Source organism: Schistocerca serialis, chromosome 2 (genome assembly GCF_023864345.2).
Source record: "Schistocerca serialis cubense isolate TAMUIC-IGC-003099 chromosome 2, iqSchSeri2.2, whole genome shotgun sequence".
In the NCBI taxonomy this organism is placed as follows: Eukaryota; Metazoa; Arthropoda; class Insecta; order Orthoptera; family Acrididae; genus Schistocerca; species Schistocerca serialis.
Genome location: NC_064639.1, coordinates 494,921,166 through 494,946,498, shown reverse-complemented (window position 1 = coordinate 494,946,498; position 25,333 = coordinate 494,921,166). Strand labels below are relative to the sequence as shown.

At 38.8% G+C, this 25,333-nt stretch overlaps 1 protein-coding gene across 2 annotated transcripts in view; it reads right to left on the bottom strand.

The window, feature by feature from the left end:
- Nucleotides 1–25,333, bottom strand: part of LOC126457430 (male-specific lethal 3 homolog) — a 124,941-nt gene that overhangs the window by 31,747 nt on the left and 67,861 nt on the right. The window contains exons 5-8 of one of the 2 annotated variants that reach the window (XM_050093701.1): nt 20,289–20,455; nt 12,338–12,478; nt 8,504–8,622; nt 2,090–2,309 (exon numbers count right to left, since the gene is read on the bottom strand). In XM_050093701.1, the coding sequence (XP_049949658.1) occupies nt 2,090–2,309; nt 8,504–8,622; nt 12,338–12,478; nt 20,289–20,455 (647 nt within the window). The remainder of the gene's footprint in view (nt 1–2,089; nt 2,310–8,503; nt 8,623–12,337; nt 12,479–20,288; nt 20,456–25,333) is intronic. The other variant, XM_050093702.1, reaches the window with a different exon arrangement.

Below are 25,333 nucleotides of genomic sequence, written 5' to 3'. Positions count from 1 at the left end.
TTTGATCATTGTTCTTGGACTGCGTCTGCAAGAGTCCTCAGTCCCTGAGTGTAAGTCAGCAGTGATGGTTACATCTCAGGAAAGCAGTTCATAATACACGACTCTGTCGCCGTTTCACCAGACAAGTAACATGATCATTTGTTGATGTACGCACGTCTCCGTACGGGGAGTTGCTGCTATGTTTGGGCTCGACCATTCCTTTCTTTTTCTTATGTTAGCATAAAAAAATTATTTCTCATCACCAATAACGGTATACAATAGGAATGGTCGGTGTTCACAAGCCAGCTGATGAGCAAGGAGAGATGCACGTATGGCCACTTGCTGATTTTTGTTACTTTGGCTTTGAGCATGCTGTACCTTACACTATTTGTGAGCCTTCTGCATTGCTTGCAAATGTCACACAATGGTGGAATCATCACATTAACCAGTTTTAAACCTGTATGTCTGACAGCACAAGATAGTTCAAAAGTCTAAGGCAGGCAACAGCACATTGCCTCCAACAGGACCAAATCTAGTAAAGCACGTTATTCAAAATCAGGAAAGGTTAACCTGTTTACTTCACTGTTACACATAATATGTGTAACCATACAGAATTTTTTGCTGAAATGTGCAATACTTCCTTTTGGGCAATAAAAATGCATATTTAAAATATTTACACCTAATATCTCAGTTTTATTTCTTCCATCAGAAAAGCTGACGATACGGTAGTACAAGGGCTATCCACAAAGTACATTACGTTTTGGAATTAAAAATAAATAAAGTATTGGAATTTTTTTTATTATATACAGATGAAAGCCACACTTAAATACTACTTTTCTACATAGTTGCCATTTAAATTAAGGCACTTATCGTAGCAATGGACAAGCTTGGAAATTCCTTCGTCATAAAATTCAGCCGCCTGCGCCTTCAACCATGTGATGACTGTCTTTTGGGACAGAAACTGTGCGATTTTTGTGGATTTCCTGGAAAGAGGCACTACAATAAACTCTCAAATCTATTGCCAAACTCTGCACAACCTCAGAAGAGCAATACAAAACAGGCGCAGGGAAAGTTGGGCTCAAAGATCTTGCTGATTCACGACAACGCCCGGGCCCACACGGCAAATGCCACTCGTGAAGTTCTCGAATCTTTTAAGTGGGAGTTGTTTCCTCATCTGCCGTACAGTCCTGACCTGGCACCGAGCGACTTCCACTTATTCCCAGCAATGAAGAAATGGTTGGCTATGCAGCGTTTTGATGACGACGCACAGCTTCAAGAAGAGGTAACCACGTGGTTGAAGGCGCAGGCGGCCAAATTTTACGACGAAGGAATTTCCAAGCTCGTCCATCGCTACGATAAGTGCCTTAATTTAAATAGCAACTATGTAGAAAAGTAGTATTTAAGTGTGGCTTTCATCTGTTTATAATAAAAAAAAATTCCAATACTTTATTTATTTTTAATTCCAAAACGTACTGTACTTTGTGGATAGCCCTCGTAGTTAATAAAACCAATTTGGTCACACATAGATGCCACACTTTTCGACACCTCAATGTAACAGTGTAAACACCAAAAGTGAATTTTGCTTTAGTTAAGTGGTTGGTGAGATAGTGAAGTTGAGGCTAAGGAGTGAAAGATTTGAACATAAGGTTGGTTGGTTGGTTGCTTTGGGGAAGCAGACCAGACAGCGAGGTCATCGGTCTCATCGGATTAGGGAAGGATGGGGAAGGAAGTCGGCCGTGCCCTTTCAGAGGAACCATCCCGGCATTTACCTGGAGTGATTTAGGGAAATCACGGAAAACCTAAATCAGGATGGCCGGACGCGGGATTGAATCGTCGTCCTCCCGAATGCGAGTCCAGTGTCTAACCACTGCGCCACCTCGCTCGGTGTGAACATAAGGTCTCGAGTCCAAGTTGTTCTAAATGTTAGGATATAACATCTTTACAAGAGGTCTTTTCTACTGAGTACTACTAAAACTTGAAGTAATCTGATAAATTCACCGCAAATTCAGGCATGAAAGAACAATAAATATCATGCATCAAGATTCCAATGAAATTACAACTGGAAGACAAAAACTTTCTACATCAGATTACCATAAACTGAGAAAGTTACCTGGGCAATTTATCATGTTCTTCCGGCAATGGTTCTTTCTTTGGTACAACCAGAACAAAAAGACTGCCATTATTGGCACTACAGTCAGGGTTTCTCATAAGAGGTTTCTCTGACTCTTTGTCGTCCACCTTAGATGTGCTACCTGTGGTTATGAAATCTTTTGCCTCAATGTCTGTATGACAATGGCTCCGTGAATGTCTTTTCAAACTGTTGGCACCTACTGAAATTATGGAAAAGTACACAATTACTAGTGCTGAGAATAAATTCTGAAAATGAAAATTTAAAGATAAAGAGTGTGTGTGTGTGTGTGTGTGTGTGTGTGTGTGTGTGTGTGTGTGTGTGTTTTCATATTAGAAGAATATTAGAACTAGTTGTATTATATTAACATGTGATATTCCTCAGTTAAAATATTTCTGCTGATGAATGTGGGTTTTCTGTGATGAGGACAAGGTGTGATCTCATCTTCTGACAATTATGATGTAAGATCTGGCTGAAATGTGCATCATAACAGCTACTGTTTTGATCAAGTGCTTAAATGTGAGTACTGCAATTAAGATTATTTCATTCACTGAGATTTGTAATATAAGAAACTAGAAATATAAACATCACATAGGCATAACTAAACTAACATCTGGCCATTGTCCCAAATTGGCAAATTTATAATTTTCGTCATCCTCCTCATCCTCACAATGGCCGGCTCACCCTTGTATAGTAATTGAAAAATGCTACAACCTCTTTCAAACTGTTTATATACTGGAACCGTGATCCACCATCATTTTGCATCCTCTGAAGTACTGCACACAAAGAGTGATAGGAGTGTAAGCGGCAGTGAAATTAAAATTAAATAGAAGGAAACATAAGTAAACTTTTTATTATTTCAAAAGTAACCACCATAACTGTTCACACATTTATCCAACTGTAAGACAAAACCATCTATGCCTTCATACAAGAATATTTGTTGTTGCCTATAGGACCATGATTGTAGCTAGGTGTGCACCTCTTTGTCTAAAGCGAATCAACAGCCATATACGTCTTTCCTCATGGCTTCAAAAACGTGGAAGTCACATGGGGAGAGATTGGGAGTCCGAAGAGAATGATACGCTTCATGTGGACACTTTGCAAAAATCAAAAGAAAACAATCAAGTCCAAATGCCCAAGAATGTTGATGGACAGTATCATTCTGTTTCAGGGTAGTGTCCGTCCACAATAAGCTGCTCAAATTTTGCTGGTAAGCCCTTGCAAATCCTCCAGTGGCCCAATTTCTCTCCTTGCGATTTCCTTATATTTGATGCCCTGAAGAAAGACATTCGTAGCCATCAATTTGCTTCGAACAAAGAGGTGATTGCCTGGGTACAATCACAGTTCCATGAAGACATTGATCATCTTGTTTCATAGTGGGTTAAATTATTAACAGTCATGGTGATTATTTTGAAATACTGAACCGTTCACTTTTTTCCATTTGTCTCATTTTCATTTGACTGCCCCTTATACCACTTACACCAACCTACAGTGAGATTCAGACAACAGTTCTGATTCTTAACAGGTTACACAAAGACAGAAATGGCTTCAGTACTTCAATTTGTGTCATTCTTTGAGACAACAGAAGATTCCGTTCTCACATAAAAAACAACCAAGTACGGGGGCAGACTTGGGCTGTGATTGGTTTCAGTCCGGGAGATGGGAGGAGACTTGCATTGTACCCCATTTTTGTATTATTTCTGCTAACGCTCAAGTAGCCGCAGTTTTGCAGATCCTGACTTGAAACAATGAAATGATCGTTTTGCTTACTCCAAGCATGCGCAATGCCATTTCACCTATGTGGGATTATAACAAGGAGAAACAATTTCCAGTCTGTGTGCAAAGTTATGGTCGATGGGTTGACACGTGCATGCGGAGGTTGGGGGGGGGGGGGGGGGGGGGGGAGATAGTTCACTACATTGAAGTGGGTGCTTGGAGACATTTTAACCTCTGGATCAGTGCTAACAACATACAGCTTGTTGCCTGCATCTGTGCTACACATTGATACATCACTAAATGTTGGTAGTAGGCAACAAAGCACAGAAAATTACTGACTACTCATGAAATGTGCCAACTGGAACAATGGTAGCAGGGCCCATAATTTGGTGACCAAACTAGTTATCTGCTGTCAGTTCATGCATTAAAGCAAGTGCTAGTTTGTTAATTTTGTATAAGTGCTTTTGTGCACTTTTGCTGAGTTTATTCGCAAAATGTCTAGTATTAACAAGAGAAAAGTAAATACTGAGTCTTGTCACTTTCAAGGGAAATGTAGAGAGCATTATTTCTTTACATGTACAAACATAAATCAGTTTGCTTGTTGTGTCTCATGAATCACTAACCGTTTTGAAGCAATATAATGTGAAGAGGCACTTTTCTATGAAACACACTGTTCAACAACAGCTTACAGTACAATTGCAGAAAGACAATATCAAAATATTAATTTCCAATTTGGAAAGCAACAACAAATGTTTCCCAGATTTGGACACAGTGGGACAGTTTAGTTAAAGCTCGTTTTATACTGAGGGCCCCTTTGACATTCTAGACACAAAATGTACCAATAAATAAATAAAAAGAAAATCCAACAAGTAAGTTTATTGAGACGAAAATTCCTTCATAGAATTGTTATGATGGCAAATGACATTGCAAAAAGTTTGTGATGACTTTGCACTATGTGACATTTGTGAGACAACTCAATTAGCAATTTTTGTTCAGGGTGCAAATGTGAAGCTAAAATAATGGAAGAATTATTAGCCTCACAACTAAAAGGAACTACTATTGGTGAAGATATTTTCAAAGAAGTGAAAGAAATCATCGAAATGTTAGATCGGCAATGGAGACAACTTGCTGGAGTTTGTTCTGATGCAGCACCTGCAATGGTCATTTCATGAAAAGATTTTATTGAATACTGAGAAAGCCAATTTAACAATTATTCACTGCATTATCCAGCAACACAGTTTATGTGCTAAGTAAATTAAAATAAAAATGTCATGGATATGGTTATCACTATCATCAATTTCGGGACGTCCATCCACTAAATAATCACCAGTTCAAATAGTATTTGAGTGACCATTGTATCCAAACAAGCCACCTAGCTCACCACTGATTTCCTTGGAAATTTCCTTTCAAAAATGGGGGAAAAATCAATCTTTCGAGGGTGCACTGTCTCTGTGTACTAGGGTTGCTGTCTGTGAAATAAAAAATATGATAAATTTCAACTGGTGAACAGAGCAACACAGTTTGAAAACTTTTATGCTGCTAAAAACCTGCACTTGTACTCACGGTAACCAAGCATAATGCTGCTAAGTGCTGCAGTCTATGTAAGCCACTACTCTGAGGTGGGTAACATATAACGAATTCAACAATATCAGGAATAGTATAAATCGCTACTCACCATAAAGATGACCAACTGAGTTGCAGGCAAGCACCATGATAAGACTGTTACACATGATGTAGGTATTGGACACAGCCTTCCTCAGCATAGAAAACATACGTGCATTCCCATAAGCAAGCACACCTATAGCCCCCCCCCCCTCCCCCCTCTCTCTCTCGTGGTGGCCAAGTGTGTCTGAGGTGTGTTTGCTTGTGTGAATGTGTGTATGTTTTCGTTGATGAGGAAGGCTTCGGCTGATAGCTGCATGTGTTAAGATTTTTTATTGTGTCCATCTGCAGCTTAAGGGGTCATCTTTATGATGAGTAGCAATCTATCCTATACCTAATATTGCTGATATTCCATACTGGAGTTTCCATTGTTTGAGACAGTGAATTCACTACCCTACACAGTACACTTAACTGTTACACGTATCTCTGTCCTGTTACCATTCTTCTACAGTTTACAGCTCAATTCCAGTCTGCATCCATTTGGTCTTGTACCCCCAAAACTTTCTTACATTGGGATTTTTTATAGTAATTTTTACTGTATGTCAGCTGTATTATTAAATGAACAGCTGTTTGAAATATGTATGTTATAATTTCATCCCCAATTCCTTAACTTACAGATAAAGAATTTCTTTATGGTGTAATACAGAATTTGACTTTTCTGAAAATTGTCTTACGTGACTGATTATGTCATTTTATGCTCTCAACATGCCGTTTTTTCCTCTTGCATTTCACTATCTTTTATAAAAACGGAAATGAAATTAAAATAATTAACACACCCACTAAAACACTCCATTCGAATCATGTGATGCCTGGGACGTCACTGGCTAGATCACTGCTCCTAATGTCATAATGGTAATTAACAGTGATGTCTTGTTTTGGAATTTACGTTACAAATGGTGTTCAGTACCATACTGTAAAAATACAACTACAAGAATCCCTGAAAAGTTGTTTTCGATTGTTCCATAGAATGAGAAGATGCATAACATGTGGTTGCACTGTACTGGCAAATTGCCACCATGTTGACACAGAAGTTCACTAATTTAATTAAAAATGTCTTGCGCTGTGAAGTTAATGTTGACTTATCTCCAAGATATGCTCTCCCACTGTTACAACAAAGAACAGCATCATTCAAGGAAATTAAACTTAGTGAAAATTGACGTTTTAACTAATGACACTGCAGTCATTCGGTAGCTCAGTTGTTAAGAGAGGTAAACCATCGAATTTTATAAGACAATGTCCATAGATCACTCACTGGTTTGAATGTAACACGAAAGAACATTTTAACTTATTTGTAAAATGTCCCTTCATATGAAAACCAAATCACAATTAAACTTCACCACACACAACAGAATATTATTGTGTTCTCCTTGCTATTTACATGTGCTCACATTTTCAACAGCTGTTCACTCAAGGCAAGTTCAAAAAGATATTTTTTAGTCAAGGTGACCACACACTTTTTACTTTATTAGAAACAACGTTTGCATCTTCAAACTGTCTAGCTATGATCCTTACTGTTTAAACTTCAGCAGTTTCATTGCAGTTTCATTATCTTACATAAAGATGAAGTAAGTCTTTTTCAGATGCTAACATTAGTTTACACTCACAAACATCAGAGCCGTTACGTCTGTGTCACCTCGACCTCGTAGTCTACCTTGTTGTACTGTGGACATATAGTGATATCGTCACTCTACCAGCAATGCTTTCCAAAGAAGTGAACTGTTTTCTTATAAAGTAAATGCATTTATCCTCTATTGCCCATTTCTCAGACAGACTAATGCAAAGCCATATATAATACGGCCTACGACCTAAACAGCTGCTACAACCAGTTCTTGCTAATGTTATTTTTGTATTGTGTATAAACTTTTAGAAATATATGATCCTCCCAGGTTTCGAACATATGACCTCTTACACTGGAGTCAAACATGCTATGTGTTGTGCTATGCAATGTGTGACATGTGCAGTACTCATCTGAGTATCTTCTATACAGGAAATCAGCACTAAATATTGCCAAGAATAATTCTGCTGTGCTTTGGGTCATAACTCATGACTTATACTTAACAATCTAGTTACAATATATGGATCCTTTTGCAGAACTTCTACAATTCCTTAGTTTTGAGCAAGTTTAATAATGTTGCAGGAAGCAGGTGAAGGTCCATTGTTGCACATATCACCGCTCTAAATGGGTGGAGCACAAACACATCAACTTTGGCAAGGTTTCCACAATCAGTGCTCACAAAATTCATTTCTATTGTTACTTTAAAGTTATAACGGCATTTTCCACCACTAAACAGATAAACTGCTTGCAGTAAAAGTATGTTAAAACCCCCTAACTTCAGCTAACGCTACTATAACCCAAGTATAGCTTCGTCTTATTCATAGCCTGTGACATCACCAGAGCATCAGCCAGTAACAGAGGGTTTTCGATAATGTGACCAGATCTTGATATTTAAAGATTTTTCAGCTTCAATTACATAAAAATAACATTTTGTGAGAATATTGACAATAAATGCTATTTAGATGTTACAATCAACCAGAATAAACCATATGTTTAACACAGAAAAATAGCCTATTGTTTTAATTTTACTGAAAAAATATCCTGCTTCAACGGTTACTCCACATCATTGATACAAAATTCTGGCAAGTGCAAAATCAAGTGATTCTGCTGAAACGTGAGAAAGACACCTGACAATAATAAGTTTAAAGCTGAAATGGCATCACCTCGATAATCAGAAGTCTGCACTTATGAAATAGATTTTTGTGCGCACATTAATTCTTTCCATCATTGAAAACATGAGGAGCTGAAGTTTAACCCAACAGCAGATGGAATGTTTTCATGATTACATTAGTACTGAACTATAAGCAGCAGAACTTATTTTTCTGTACTGATGAAATACCATTCCAATGAAATCTGGAGCTATTAACTTCTTATAACATAATTATTTATTTCCGATGACACTAGTATACACATCCTGATCATACACATGATGGGAAAGTGATTATTCTGAAGTACATACTAACCACATTTGTTATCATATGAAACTTCATCCAAATGGCTGGTGCTTGGTTCACTCAAATGACTGACATTACTCTGACGGAACTTGGCATTCTCTCCATCTTTATCAACTGCAGCATATATCCTAATAAATACACAACTGTGTAAGATATTACAATTTGTTCAAATTTTGATACAAGAATTTTTATGCAGAAGGGCTAAGGTTTTCTAACAAATTATGCATCACTGCTATCGTTTTTCTCTCCATTGCAGAAGAATTCACCCTTAAGTGACTGATGCCCCCTTCCAAGAGTTAAGATCAAACACATCATGCACACAGAACTTGGGCTATGAACAGGCATACCCTGCCTGGTCCATAACTATCCCATTCTGGAAGAATATTATTTTTATTATTCAGTTTCTCAACTAACTTTAAATCTATCATCTGTTTCTTTATTCACTTAGTTCTGCAAAATAATTATGTTAAGTTATGGTTATTAGTATTTAGGAGCAAAGCTTTTATCTTTTGCGAAAGTACAATAAATAACTTCTGCTAGAGAGAGGAAAAAGAGGCAGAGCTACAAACTTCAAATGTTTCTTTAAATGGAAAACTGGGCTATACAATTAACAGAAAACTCCATCTATAAACCACATATTGTACCAGGTATGACTTAAATGTATGCTGATGGTGTGAAAGCTACAAATTTCATTGAAGCTGTTTTGATTACGCAATAGTAATGGAATTCAAGAATTCAAATTCTACAGATGAGAAACAATTACAAAGTTAAGAGCCATATACTGCATCAGAAAATTACACATGCCACTTAGGAGGACAGATTTTGTGCACATGCAACAGATTCATACATATAACATTAAAGTGCCAGTTCAATAACATGGAAATATAATTATATATAAAAACAAAGATGAGGTGACTTACCGAACAAAAGCGCTGGCAGGTCGATAGACACACAAACAAACACAAACATACACACAAAATTCAAGCTTTAGTTTGTTGCGAAAGCTTGAATTTTGTGTGTATGTTTGTGTTTGTTTGTGTGTCTATCGACCTGCCAGCGCTTTTGTTCGGTAAGTCACCTCATCTTTGTTTTTATATATAATTTTTCCCACGTGGAATGTTTCCTTCTATTATATTGGAAACATAATTATTCAGACACACTTCATTGTTTCCAATCTACACTAAATATCAGCTCTATCACAACAATCATTCAATGTAATAGTTCGAAAGCCAATCACTCCAACATTGTTCGTTTTAGGAAAATAAACTTCACTTTTTGGTTTAACATTCTAATATTTTTGGCTACATAGCCTCCTCCTACCCACAAATTGGCACCTAAACGAAATGTCTGATTATCACCATTTTGATAGTACATGTCAAGGTGAAAACAGAGTTTTTAATGACAGTAGTGCAAAGCTTCCTTTTTTTTAAAATCAAACAAAGACCATTTCAGCTGACTGAATCTGAATTTCAAAATTTAAAATTTCAGGATGAAGAAGCATACATATTGTATAAGGAAATTGCACATGCTGTATAACATTTCATAGGAAATGGCAAACAAGATTTTTATGTAACAAATTTCTGAGAATGTGGTTTTTTCCAAGTGCGCAACTAATGGGAGTCAGGATATCTAATAGAACTTGGAAGAACTTATTTCGCAAATAAACTGGCTGCTTGTTCTGATAAGCGGCCCATTCATTCATGTTACTGGAAGTCAATAATCTCTTGTTGGTGCATTTAAATGATCTATTCTTGCCTCAGCAACAGTAATGAAATATTCAGCTGGTCGAGTATAGTGTGTTGCTGAAGTCTTCACCTTCATGGCTAAATTTCTTTGACAGTTGTCGACAAATTGCAATATCTGGCAAGCTTCAGCTTGAATAATATAGAAACTCAATAATCTTATTTTCATACCTATCGGTAGACAGAATTCAAAATCCACTGAGTGGTGACAGTTTTGGCAATAGTTACTAGTATATTTTCATTCCAAAGTAAAACCATGCAAAGTCTCACCAAAGGTACATCCACTGTACTTACAGTTCTGACCATGGTAATTACTAAGTATGCACACAACTGTAAGTATTGGAAAAAACTACATGCATACACACAATTTTATCATCATCAGGGATGATGCTGCATACAAAGACAAACAGAACTGACAACTACACATTAACAATAAATTAACTACTGCTACGCAGTCAATATGAAAATGCAGAGGGTTGATTTGCAAGAAACACTATGACCTGTAGCACTCCTACCAACATTCAAATGTTATCTGTGATCACTTAACATTCATCCAACACAAAAAATGTTAACCCACCCAGAGTACATTAAGTTAGTGTTCCATATAACAAAATGCTAAAAGACTAAATGGAAGGTGTTCTGCATCCACCTATTTTCTTTGGATTAAATTCAAAAAGCCATTTCAAATTAAAATAAATGCTTGCTGTGAGAGCAGAACAGAAAGCTTAAACCAACAATTTTATATCCTAAGCGCTAAAACGAAAAACAGGACAACACATTGATCTGAAACTTCCTCCCGGAGTAAAACTGTGTGCCAGACCGAGACTTCAGGTCGGGACCTTTGCCTATCGCAGGCATGTGCTCACTGACTGAGCTACTTAAGCATGACTCACAACTTGTCCTCACAGAAAGGCATAGGTCCCGAGTTAGACTCTTGGTCTGGCACACAGTTTTAATCTGCCAGGAAGTTTCACGTAAGTGCACACTCCACTGCAGAGTGAAATCTCATGCTGGAAACACATTAAGCCTTTACACTGCTGCTTATTAAAACTGCACCCTTGCTGTCTTTGACACACAGTGCATTAACAATACTCACACCACAACTATGCAAGCATAATGCACGTTTTGATGTAGACAACAAATTATGAAGTCTGTATGAAATTCCTTTTTCAAGTGATTATTTGATTAAGTGTGAACAGAAACCTGAACACATGCAGACAGAATCAAGAGAATGAAGAATGACTGTTTCAGGACTCTGTATCAGTGCATACCATCAAATTCTTAATTAAATCCACAACAGTTCACAGGCCTGAGGAGGGATATTTTGCAACTGATGTCACCTACTGAAGTAACCATTACACACAGTTACCAACAGCTTGACTGATCAACATCAATGAATAAATAACATATCTCCATGGAATATTTTTGTAAACCTCTGGTACTTTAGAAGTCAGACATCCCTGAGAATTAAGACGAAATCCCCCACCATCCTTCAAGGATGGATTGTTCCCATTGCCTACAAATCTCTCACATGGTGATCACAATTTAACTTCCCTTGTTTTGTAGAATTGTGATGACAGAAATAGTTGACACACAAAAAGAAAGAGAAAAATGTTACCTCAACAATAAATCTCTCTTCGATAGTCTGTACAGACGGTCTGAGGAACCAACTACACAGCAATTAAGTAGACAATTATCCCGCGAATTGGAACAGAGAGAAACTTCATTTAATGCTGTAATGTACCTGCTTTGTTTTCCTTTTTTACATTCTGGAAGATTTGAATTGTTTCAGTGCAACCGTTTCAGCATGAAAAGTAAACTATGAGCATCCACTGCATTCTAGCAATTGATTTGCAGGCAAATGTAGTCAGCATGTTGGAGCCCACAATCACAGAGTAACATGTATCACAGAGTCACTACTATTAGCAGTGATCTTTCTGCCCTCAATTTTCCCTCAAATCAAAGTTAGTAATAGTTACTTTTTACAGCATGCAAAAACCATTGTTAGCAAATTCCAGTTTTTAACATTTAAGGACATTATCAGATCACTGAAGCAGGTGTTTAATACTTTACTATGCTTTGAACACCAAACACAACTTACCCCAGATCGGTCTCCCTTTTAATATTCATATTCCGAGTTTGTTCATATTGGTCTTTTTCTTCATTGTACAATAACAGGCCACTCAGAGTGAAGTCAAAATAAATTCTTACACCATCTGCAACTTCTTTGCATATATTTATACTGCAAGAAAGAGGGCAAAACACATTTAATTACTGGACGATTTCATCTCAAAGCTTACAGGTCATATCAACTTGGGGTCACGACTTCCTCTGGAAAAAAAATAACATTACACCTGTACACCATAAAGCATTTTCATTTCATCTTAATTTTTGTAAATGGTACAGCCCTTTGAAAAATATATATTTTTTGTAAGTAACTCTTAAAACAGCAGAGAACAAACAAGCGTAACTACTAAACCAAAAGTACTGGAGACCTGGCAGATGTTTCGCATGAAGCTTGTTGAAATTTAATTTACAACCACACACTTACGTGCTTCCTTTAACTTATAAAATTTAAGATGAAAATTTGAAGTTTTTTCGCATCATCACTGAATTTCTCGCGTAAAATATGCATGTTGGCAACACTGTTTCCAGCACTCTTCAGTTTATAACAAACAAGTGAGAACTTGCACATAAACCATTCTACATCGAGTTGTGTGTTCAGTTTGAACTGTTTGTTAGATACAGTGTCAGTGAGGAAATACAGCTGTGGAAGAGTGAGGTGTGTGGACCATGAAAAAGAGACAAAATTTATGTGACTTTGAAGAAAAGTGAAAAACACAGTTGTTTGAAATCTGTCAGAGGTATCTCAGAGAAATATCCTGGTCCCCAAGTAACAGCATTAACATCACACCCACTGCGCACAAATTGCTACACTCACTGCAAGGAGAAATTTAGTGACAAACCACCTGAACAATCACCATCACCGGAATGTGAAAACACAGAAGTAAGTGAGGTGTTTATATCCCTGGGTGTAAATTTGTTGATGCATTGAATGTTAGCATTTCTGCTGTAGCCCCTACTATATCCCCCTTTTAAACATCCAGGAAAGGTAAAAAGCACAAGAAGAAAACAGTATGCAAAAAGGAAAGTGGAAGAAATTGAAACAAGTTTTGCACAAGCAACATCTTCAAAACTTTGTGAAGTGGATAATGTAGATGCACTTTGTGCAGAACCTGATGGTAGCAACACATCCACAACATGTAACGCATCGTTTCAAAATCTAAATACGGCTATCTCAGCACCCACTTATACTGAGAAGTTACAGTTACTGACACTGATACCAGGTAGCTACTCTAAGCAGCAGATACAGAAATACAAACCTACTTCCTCAAATTGTTTGATTTCAAAATCTCGTAAAATAAAGAATGAGCAAAGTATTTGGACGTGCCCAGATCCTTACTGTGGGCATCTATTGCAAGATGATACGTTTACTATTGCTATGGAATATTACCTATGTGATGGCAAACATTGCAGCAGGCAAAGTCCTAACTAGGCTGATGTAATCTCTGTTAGTGAAAATGATGAAAAAGGTAAAAGATATATGACAAGATCAATAAGAAAAGCATATCTCCTAATGAAAAAGGAGAACCCGAGTATAAAAATTGGTCCCAAAATTCTACTCCTTATGACCAAAATGGGTAAAATGCCAACCAGTGGAGGAAGTAAGCACATGTATTTACTGGATTAATTTGAAACTTGTTTGTTTCGGCAGCGTCACAGAAAAGAAGTACACAGAGATGGACCTGGTGCTTTTGTGTATACATGTCAAGAGCTGCACGATAAATGTTGGTTGCAGGCGTGTGCAATGTGTCCTGGTGCTGAAGGGGTGACTGTTTAAGCCTAACATCTTCAGGATACTGACAGTGACGTAACTTACACATTGTGGGAGGGAGGAGAGTTGGTGAAGAAGACAGTAGAGCAATAGAAGTTCGGCATTGTGTCATAAAAGCAATAGCTCACCATCATATCCCGGGGATTCAAAGACAGGCCACAGCAGAAGTAAAATCGGTCACATCACATAATACTGACACATTAGTTCCATTTCAAATTTGCTGAGAACTGGTCTGTTGCTTTCTACAATCAAATTCAAAGTTACCACTGGCACACATCGCAAGTATCAACATTTGCACGTGTAGCTCACTTCCTTGGAACATCACACTGTTTTGCTGATGTCAGTGATGATCTCATTCACGACAGTGCACATGCGTGCTATGCTGTCAACATGATGATTGATGACATAGCATCTAGAGGCCATGCATTTCCTAAACGTATGTATGTGACAGATGGTGCAGCGTCTCATTTTAGAAATTGCTTTCAGCTTTGCGTGGTCAACACTGTAGTACAGGAATTACGACACAAAGAAGGTATTTTCACCAACAGGTCCTGGAAAAGGGGCATGTGATGGGGTAGGACGTCTCCGTAAACATTTTGCAACAAGATTTAACCTCCAGCATGAAGTTGTTGATGTTACAAGAGATGCTACTGGATTTGTGCACACCATATCAACATTAGTAATGGAATTCTGAATTAAAGTATCTTAAGGGAATTCCATTTAAAAAACGAGGAGAGTGTTCTGCTATGAAGCCTATGGTAGGAATCAAGTCACTATTGGGTTGCATCCTGGAGTGGCATACACATTGCAAGAACAGTTTTCCACAAAATGCAGCCTGTTACTGTGTATGAAACGCAGAGACCACAGTACACATTGAACGACTTTGTAATGAGCCACTTGATTTCTTGCGTGTATGACAAACAGTGGTGGATGGGACAGATAATGTGTCTCATGAGCTGCAAGATATAACTGTCTCCTTTATGACGCCCCAAGTTCCTGCTAATGCTTTCAAATGGCCATCATCAGAAGATCAGTCTGCAGTTCCCATTTCCCAAGAACTGCTCTTCTTGGATCATCCTTGTCTGTGTGCAAATTCAGCTTGGCTATACAAGTTCAATGAGAAGTAGATGCAAAAAAAACTCCTTTCAAATGTGCGGTGTTGATCATTACATTGTAGGCAACTAATTCACGGAAAGTCACGAAGTAGTAAAATCGTGACAGAAGACCGTAATAATATGTGAATAATATCATAAAAAATAAATATTATATATCTCATTTTTGTTGTAAAATGCTTTTGAACAACATTATAAATTGTTTTCCCACTCCCTTATAATGCTCTAAGTAATTATTTTGATTCAAAAATACCAGTTTAGCATGACATTTACTTAAAAATCAGAGATCAATTTAAAATATTTAAGTGTCCACGATTTTCTGACCTCGAGAGTAGAGCTACGTCTACGTAAAAAATATCTCACATTTTGTACAGACAAGTATTGCCCACTCTGAATGTACAGTCCCCAAGTACTATGACCAATTAACATACTATTAAATGTTTAGAAAATTTAGGATGAGGGTTTTGGAGAAAATAATTTGTAAGGAACCAAAAAGTTTCAGATTCTTTTATCTTTATGTACCAATATTTTGACAGTTCAAGAATTTCATGCATTTGTATCATAGCTGACAGTTAGCAGTCCTTCAACTTTATCATTTTGTAAGACAGTTAACATTCTATTCATATTTTCAAAACTTAAATTTGAAATTTAAAATAGTTACAAATTTTCATAGTTTATTTATAAAAAAAAAAAAAAAAAAAAAAAAAAAAAACACCCCCTCAGAAGTGTGTATACAGGGTGAGACAGCACCCCTTGTATCTCCCCAACCGTAATAGATACAAGGATGCCCTTTGGACAGTGAATTGCAGGGACAGGGGCTACTTGAATAAATCACATTTCATGTTTGTACTATTTTTTTACTACAGAGACAGAGATAAGTTTTTTTTTTTTAACCCTATGTTAAATTTTAGCGCAACATGATGGGCTTAAAAAAAAAAAAAAAAAAAAAAAAAAAACCTGTTTCAAATGTGTGTTCATCATAATATTTAGGCGAATAGTTTTTGAGAGACATATGCTCTCATATTGTGTTCATCCTTAGAAGCGGCAGCATCCAATGCGACCTTTCCTGCTGTGTAGAGTACATGGTAAACGCCACGAGTCCGTCCTTACACAAACATGTCCATTTACCCGACAACAGTAATACATACTGCAATATTTTGTACAATACTTAACTGATGATGTCACGCAAATATTATTCAGTCATTTGACAACTGTGACACCAAAATAGTATACAACATACAGTATTAAAATACTAAAAGATGTTAATACATTCTAAGTAACAGAAAAACAAATGTAAATAGAGAGGCCCTTATTGGTCACAATTATTTCGTATGTATTTTTTTTATTTGAAAATATTTACTATTGATCACAATATGAAGCAAATACACACAAAGATGTGAAATACATACTGTACATGATACAAAACTTTACTGTAGCATGGGCTAAACATGCTTCCCCTCTGCTGCAATGCACATTTGTAGTTGCCGTTCGAATGATTTGTGAATGGCTGCGAGGGTGTATATATAAAATAATCAGGAGGGGTCAAATCAGGAGACCAGGCTGGCCACTTCACTTCAGCATGTCGTCCTATCCGACAATCTCGGAACTTTTCATGTAACAGCTCTGTAGCCACATCGGAAGAGTGAGCAGGACAGCCGTCATGTTGGAACCACATGCACCGATTTGTAGTAAGTGGTACCTCTTCCAGCAAAATGGGCAGAACGTTTCGCAGGAACTGTACATAATTATTGCCATTTAGTATTCCCAGACTGACGTATGGACCCACAATGACATTTCTGACGATGCCGCACCACATGTTAACACTCCACTGTTGCTGATGCTATACCTGTCGAAGCCAATGAGGATTCTCTATTCATAGTATGCAAATTCACATTACCGTGGTTGGTGAAAGTTGCTTCATCAGTAAAAATCATCCGTTGAAAAAAATATTGGATCATCTTTTAGGCACTGCAGAGCAAACCGGCAAAATTCTTGGCGCCGTTCGAAATCCACACCAGAGAAGGCCTGATGTAATGAGAGGTGAAACGGGTGAAATCTATGCCGGTGCAAAATGCGTAGAACACTTGTCTGACTTATACCACATTCCGAGCCAATAGGTCACGACGAATCAGTAGGGTCATTACGCGCCAACGCTAGAACGCCCTCTTCATGTATCTCTCCAGTTGCAATTTTCTGTCCTGTTATCTGTATGGCGTTCCATGATCCCTATTCAAGTAGTTTCTTGCAAATACGTGCAAGAAGCTGACACATAGGATGCTCATGATCAGGATACAGCTCTCTATATCGCTTTAATGCTCTAACACAGGGCTTCCCAACCTGTGGTCCGCAGACCCCTTAGGGGTCCGCTGGCTCTTTCTAGGGGGTCCGCACCCACCTTTCACCAAATCATGTAAAATAATGAGTAAAATTATTGAATACAAATGTGAAAATCAAATTCATCACTATTTTTTTTCGTGTGAGAAACATGTGTACTTTTACTTCAAGTTGTATCCCCAAGCAGCCTTTGCGGTTCCTAAGTGAGAACGTATACGCAGTTTAGTGCCGGAGAATGTGGCTTCTCTGATCAACTGTTTAGCAACAATACGGGGATCGTTTGTGCCCCGGCTCACGGCGCTAGATGCGTTGAAACCTTTTACGCATGCACGGAGCCAGCTTTGTTGACCAATCCCAGCGCTCGCTGGCACGTATACAGCCCCAGGCATCATTAAATGTTGAACTTGCTTTGTCAGTGCACTACCTATTTCATAAGTCGATTTTTGACCAGTTTATTACTTCTAACATGGATCAGTGGCTGAAGTCGGGATCATTGAAGAAGGGTGCAGTTTCTCCATCGCCTTCACAACAAGGAAAGTTTCCAGTTGAAATGAATGAGGAGGGAGGACAACCAAAGGAAAACTTTACATACATTTGAACATTTTTCTTCGGATTTCACGAACCACCCCCCCCCCCTCCCCCCCCCCCCCCCCCCCCCCCACACACACACGACTGTTATGAAATATGCATGCTCCTTACACAACAGTAGACAAATAGTGGAAGTAAACAGACCATAAGTAGCAGCTTGTCCACAACGAAAAGTTTGGACGTGACGTTGATTGCTCTTGGAGGAAGACAGCTCCATCGTGTGAAATTTCAATTTCAATTACCAAGTAATTTTAATCAGGCTACAGTGTGTTGAACAAAGGGAGTAAATCCACTAGTAAGTGTCTGGGTACAGTGGGAATTCAAATTGGGTCGTTAATTTCAAGTTGTTTTCATTCATCTCTAAACCAGAGACTATTGGTACTTTGGAGGGGGGGGGGGGGGGGGTCATTGGGAACATGGCACTTCCATTAAGAAACTTTCAGTTCCCATGGGTTTCACTCAAATTTTAAGTTACTGTGCTCTTGACTGACTAGGGGTCCGCCATGGATTTTCGACTGAAGAAGGGGTCCGCCAGCTGAAAAGGTTGAGAAGACCTGCTCTAACAGCATTTCTCCTGCTTTCACCATACACTAGAAGTATATTTAACTTTTCTTCGTTGGTGTACATGTCGGCTCCAAGAAATTGTGAAGGAGATGCGATATATCATTACCCCAGCAGCACATTTGTACCCTTCTCTCCAGCTACCTCGTGCGTCACCTGGTGGCGTTATCAAGAAGCAGGAAAACAATGCCTTCCCTTATAAGTTTCTCAGTGGTAGACGGGAAAGGTCACATTAGACAATATCACTTCGAAGGATGAACACAATACAAGACCATATCTTTGTCTCAAAAACTATTCGCCTAAATATTGTGATATACACATATTTGAAACCATCTTTTTAAGCCCATCATGTTACGCTAAAATTTTACATACGGTTTTATTGAAAAAACCAAAGATGGCCTCATCTCTCTTAATAAAAAATAGCACAAACATGAAATGTGATTTATTCAAGTAGCCCCTGTCCCTGCAATTCACTGTCCAAACAGCATCTTCGTATCTATTACAGGCGGGGAGATACAATGGGTGTTATGACTTAGCTGCCTCACCCCGTATATTAATCATGTATCTTAGTATTGGGAACAAAGTATTTATTGGAAATAAATTCTGGTCTTTATCATTTTGGTTTCTTTATTACAAATTTTCAATTTTCCTTTTCATTACAACATTTTCACAAATGCTCTCATTTGGAGAGGTCTGTAGAGTTTTAGCAAACCACAAAATCCCAATATTGGTAGTTTTAGAGAGGTGTCATGCGGAACTTCAACATAATTTTTTTTTTCAGCAAAGTTTGAAATAGTGATGAGACACATTCACTCTTTACCTGTATGAATTGAGATGAAATCGCCCTACTGAAAATTTCTTCAATTGGTAAACAATATTTCATACAAGAGATGCTGACGTCTGCAGGTAGCACACATGCCCAGAAAAATAAAGCAACATTAGCAAAGAGGGAGATTGTTTTAGTCTACTTTAAGCATAGTGGGAGTGGAAACTGCTTTCATTGGTGAGGTGGAGAGGGTTGTTCCATGTTGCCATGCTACAAAGTGTTGATGCAGAATGAATAAAATTTATCCCTGAATAGAACTATCATCACAGTCCAGTGTTGTAGAGAAAAGTTATCACTGTCCACTGTTGATTACAAAAGGCAACATAGTGGAGGTGCGTACACTGAAAAGTTTTCATTGAGACACCACCTGAAGTGACAAAAACTGCTCACAGACTGCAACACTTTTCTATTTCAAAATTCAAAGAAGCTGTCTAGCAACAATGACTACCTGGCAAAAAGATAGCCATTTCTACAATCACTCTACATATAAATCTTACTAAAGGAAATCTGTTCCACATGAGTTCATCAAGGGCTCTCTCCACAACTGTTGTTCTGTTCATTAAAATTTTCCAATTCTTGTGGGCACACTTTTACACATTTATTTCCCGTGTTTAACATTATACTGTAATAATTACATTCCACTGGTCTCACTGGGAAGACACTTAGAACTGCGCATTTCATTTCATTTACATACAATAGAATATAACAGGAGTGTATAATATGGACAAAATCATACCTTCTGTTTATTCGTTCTATATCAAGTGGTCCATTCTGGTGATTGTGACGCCGCCTGTACTTTCGGCGTAAGTTATCTGGAGTACCACAGATCTGATTAATGGCATATTCTCTGACGTAAGATTCCAGAATTGTCACAACATTTGGCTTTGCTGGCAATATCACAAGCTGAAATAAAATTTGCACTTGATTTGCAACTGAAAAATATTTTACAACTATACAGAAACATGTAGACAAGACGTGATGCAGATTTCAAGTATATCAGTGTTTCTTCCAGAACCAACAGCCTCAGATAACCTACAGCATAGTGAAACACATCACAAATAATGAGAGCCCTATATAAATATTCTCAATCAGTAAATCTCAGCATATGTACATAGCTGTAATATACAGGTCATAGGTAAATGACTCTTCTCAAATAACAGCTTAAGTTATTGATTAATGACCTACAAATACAACACAGAGCTGCTGTAACTTGTGAGAGTGGTACATCAAAAACATGAACCATGTTTGTGTCTTCAGGGTTTATATGTGGACAAGGAAGAAAAATTCTCGAATGTCCCGGTTAAAAATACACTTTTTCCCAGGTAAAAATACACTTTTTCCGTGTTAAGTGAAAACTTTCTCTTGGAACCATAAACCTTGTCAATCCTTTGAATGAGTAAGGTTTTATACACCAGCATAGAACTTCCCAGCACTTTAGAAAATGAATGCCCCGCCTTCCCCTCCCTCCCTTTTCAACCACCATTCGCAATATTTTCCTGCGACCTGTTAGAATTTGTTTCAGCAGTTGTCAGAGAGCCTCAAAAAATGGTTACTGTGCGTGCACAGCTATGACGACATAGGAAGAACACATGTTAGCATTAAGAGATGTTACATTATGTCATAAACGAAACAGAACGTCAGAGGGTACTCCAAGAGCATTGGAATTTCCTAAACCAGACTAAAATGCATAATTCGGCTGAAAGTGCACATCCGTATGTGCAGATTCACAAACAAGTAAGACCCAACCTGACATCAAGCAACAGCAAAACACGGGTCATGTTGAAACTACCACCCTCGCCACTGCAACTTACACTACTTTGAGCATGCACGAATCTGTCAGCTTGGGCTCACCGGAAGAATTTTTCCGGCTAGCGTTTGGCTGCTTGTTGCAAGTTGGCAGACGCTTGTGTGTGCACTCCGTTTTGTTGTTGGAAATGGCGCATTTCCTTTGCAACTAAAGTTTATTTTGGTTTTCTGTCCCTCATTTATGTTTTATTGCTGCAGTATTATTTTGCAGTAGCGGGCTAAAGTAAAATTCCTTGTTACAGTATCAGTTCTTACCAGTCCAAATTACAAAAATGTAACTGAAAACTAAAACAATGAAAAATTCCCGGGTTTTTCCCGGTTGTCTTGGGCTGTACACACCCTGGTCTTCTTACCACAGATGAGCATGCATGTGAGGTCACACATCACGCTGCTGCTTTCAGTCCAAAGACTAGTTTGATGCAGCTCTCTAGGTTATTCTATATTATTAACTAATTATTTCGGAATGGAGAGATGACACAAAGAAAGGCAGAAACACTACGTTGTCGACAGATACAAAAACAAGAAATACAGAGCTTTGATTTGCTAGCTTTCAGAATGGAATTCCTTTATCAAGCAGCAGGACAAACATACGTGGGATGGGGTGAGTTGAGGTGGGACGGGAGATGGAGAGAGGCAGTAGGCAGGGAAGGGACTGGGAGGAAGCATCTAGTGGCTCGTGGGAGAGTGGGGAGCTGACCGTGGGCAAGCTGGGGGTGCAGGTAGAGTGGGCAGGTTGCAGACGGTTGAGCACACGATTTTACAGATTAGGGCGTGAAATGGCAGCACACAACTAGCTGACACATATTGGGTAGGGGTAATGGGAAAGTGTACACACTCACTCTCTGTCTGGGGCGCAGTGGTGTGTGTGTGTGTGTGTGTGTGTGTGTGTGTGTGTGTGTGTGTGTGTGTGTGTGTGTGTGGGTGGGGGGGGGGGGGGGGGGGGGGGGTTAAGGGTAAGGATCCAGATGGCATCAGTTAAGCAGCCATCGAAATCTCTCTTGTGCTTTGCTGTATGTTGTGCCACCTAGTTTTTGGCCCAGTTTGACGTTGCCATTCATTCTGGATGACAGCTGGCTGGTTATCATAGCAATGTAAAATGCTGTGAAGTGGTTGCAGTAGAGCTGGTATATAAACATGGCTGCTTTCACAGGTGGTCTGGCCACTGGTCAGGTAGGATAAGCCAGTGACAGGACTGGAGTAGGAGGTGCTGGGTGGATGGATAGGGCAGGTCTTGCACTGGGTCTTCCACAAAGTATGATCCATGTGGTAGGGGACCGAGGGTGTAAGTGGCATAGGGATGGACTAGGATGTTATGGAGGTTGGGTGAGTGGCGAAACACCACTCTGGGAAGGAATGGAAGTATCTTGGGTAGGATGTCCCTCATTTCAGGGCATGATGATAGATAAAGCCCTGACGAAGGACGTGGTTCAGTCATTCCAGGTTGGGGGGTATCGCCTGTCTGCAAAGGCCTTTGTGAGGCCTTCAGCATTCTGGGCAAGGGAGTCATCACTGCAAACGCGTCTGCCACAGGTGGCCACGCTGTATTGGTTACTGTGTTCCCAGTCTTAGTCTTCCTGTTCTACTTTCATCCCCCCCACCTCCATTTACTAAACTGACTATTCCTTTGTGCCTCAGGATGTCTCTTTTAGTCACATTTATAATTAATTTTTCCCAAATTCAATTAGCTACTTCCTCTTCAGTTATTTCACCTTCAGCATTTGTCTGTAGTACCACATTTCAAAACTTCTAGTTCAAGCTGCTTATCATCCGCCTTTCATTTTTGTACGAGGCTACACTCCATAAAAATGTAGAGGAAATACTTATTAACAATTTTAGTGGATATTAAATTTCTCTTCTTCAGAACTGCATTCCTTGCAATTGCCAGTTTACATATTATGTCCTCTATTTCAGACATCATTTATGTTGCTGCCTAAAATAGTGAAATTCGTCTACTTCTATCAAGTTCCATTTCCTTACCTAACATCCTCAGCATAACCCAATTTAATTCAACTACATTCTATTACCATTGCTCTACCTTTTTTCCTTCACCTTATAACCTCTTTCCAAGACATTATCCCTTCTACTCAATTGCCCTGCCAAATATCTTGTTGATGACGTTTTAATTGTCAGAGATGAGAAAGCTCAAAAAATTTTTATTTCTTCTTTTGAACATCCTATTTTAAACTTCCCCCCGCATGAACCATGGACCTTGCCGTTGGTGGGGAGGCTTGCGTGCCTCAATGATACAGATAGCCGTACCGTAGGTGCAACCACAACGGAGGGGTATCTGTTGAGAGGCCAGACAAACGTGTGGTTCCTGAAGAGGGGCAGCAGCCTTTTCAGTAGTTGCAAGGGCAGCAGTCTGGATGATTGACTGATCTGGCCATGTAACAATAACCAAAATGGCCTTGCTGTGCTGGTACTGCGAACGGCTGAAAGCAAGGGGAAACTACAGCCGTAATTTTTCCCGAGGGCATGCAGCTTTACTGTATGATTACATGATGATGGCGTCCTCTTGGGTAAAATATTCCGGAGGTAAAATAGTCCCCCATTCGGATCTCCGGGCGAGGACTACTCAAGAGGATGTCGTTATAAGGAGAAAGAAAACTGGCGTTCTACGGATCGGAGCGTGGAATGTCAGATCCCTTAATCGGGCAGGTAGGTTAGAAAATTTAAAAAGAGAAATGGATAGGTTGAAGTTAGATATAGTGGGAATTAGTGAAGTTCGGTGGCAGGAGTAACAAGACTTCTGGTCAGGTGACTACAGGGTTATAAACACACAATCAAATAGGGGTAATGCAGGAGTAGGTTTAATAATGAATAGGAAAATAGGAACGCGGGTAAGCTACTACAAACAGCATAGTGAACGCATTATTGTGGCCAAGATAGATACGAAGCCCACACCTACTACAGTAGTACAAGTTTATATGCCAACTAGCTCTGCAGATGATGAAGAAATTGAAGAAATGTATGATGAAATAAAAGAAATTATACAGATTGTGAAGGGAGACGAAAATTTAATAGTCATGGGTGACTGGAATTCGAGTGTAGGAAAAGGGAGAGAAGGAAACATAGTAGGTGAATATGGATTGGGGGACAGAAATGAAAGAGGAAGCCGCCTTGTAGAATTTTGCACAGAGCACAACATAATCATAACTAACACTTGGTTTAAGAATCATGAAAGAAGGTTGTATACATGGAAGAACCCTGGAGATACTAAAAGGTATCAGATAGATTATATAATGGTAAGACAGAGATTTAGGAACCAGGTTTTAAATTGTAAGACATTTCCAGGGGCAGATGTGGACTCTGACCACAATCTATTGGTTATGACCTGTAGATTAAAACTGAAGAAACTGCAAAAAGGTGGGAATTTAAGGAGATGGGACCTGGATAAACTAAAAGAACCAGAGGTTGTACAGAGATTCAGGGAGAGCATAACGGAGCAATTGACAGGAATGGGGGAAATAAATACAGTGGAAGAAGAATGGGTAGCTTTGAGGGATGAAGTAGTGAAGGCAGCAGACGATCAAGTAGGTAAAAAGACGAGGGCTAGTAGAAATCCTTGGGTAACAGAAGAAATACTGAATTTAATTGATGAAAGGAGAAAATATAAAAATGCAGTAAGTGAAACAGGCAAAAAGGAATACAAACGTCTCAAAAATGAGATCGACAGGAAGTGCAAAATGGCTAAGCAGGGATGGCTAGAGGACAAATGTAAGGATGTAGAGGCCTATCTCACTAGGGGTAAGATAGATACCGCCTACAGGGAAATTAAAGAGACCTTTGGAGATAAGAGAATGACTTGTATGAATATCAAGAGCTCAGATGGAAACCCAGTTCTAAGCAAAGAAGGGAAAGCAGAAAGGTGGAAGGAGTATATAGAGGGTCTATACAAGGGCGATGTACTTGAGGACAATATTATGGAAATGGAAGAGGATGTAGATGAAGATGAAATGGGAGGATATGATACTG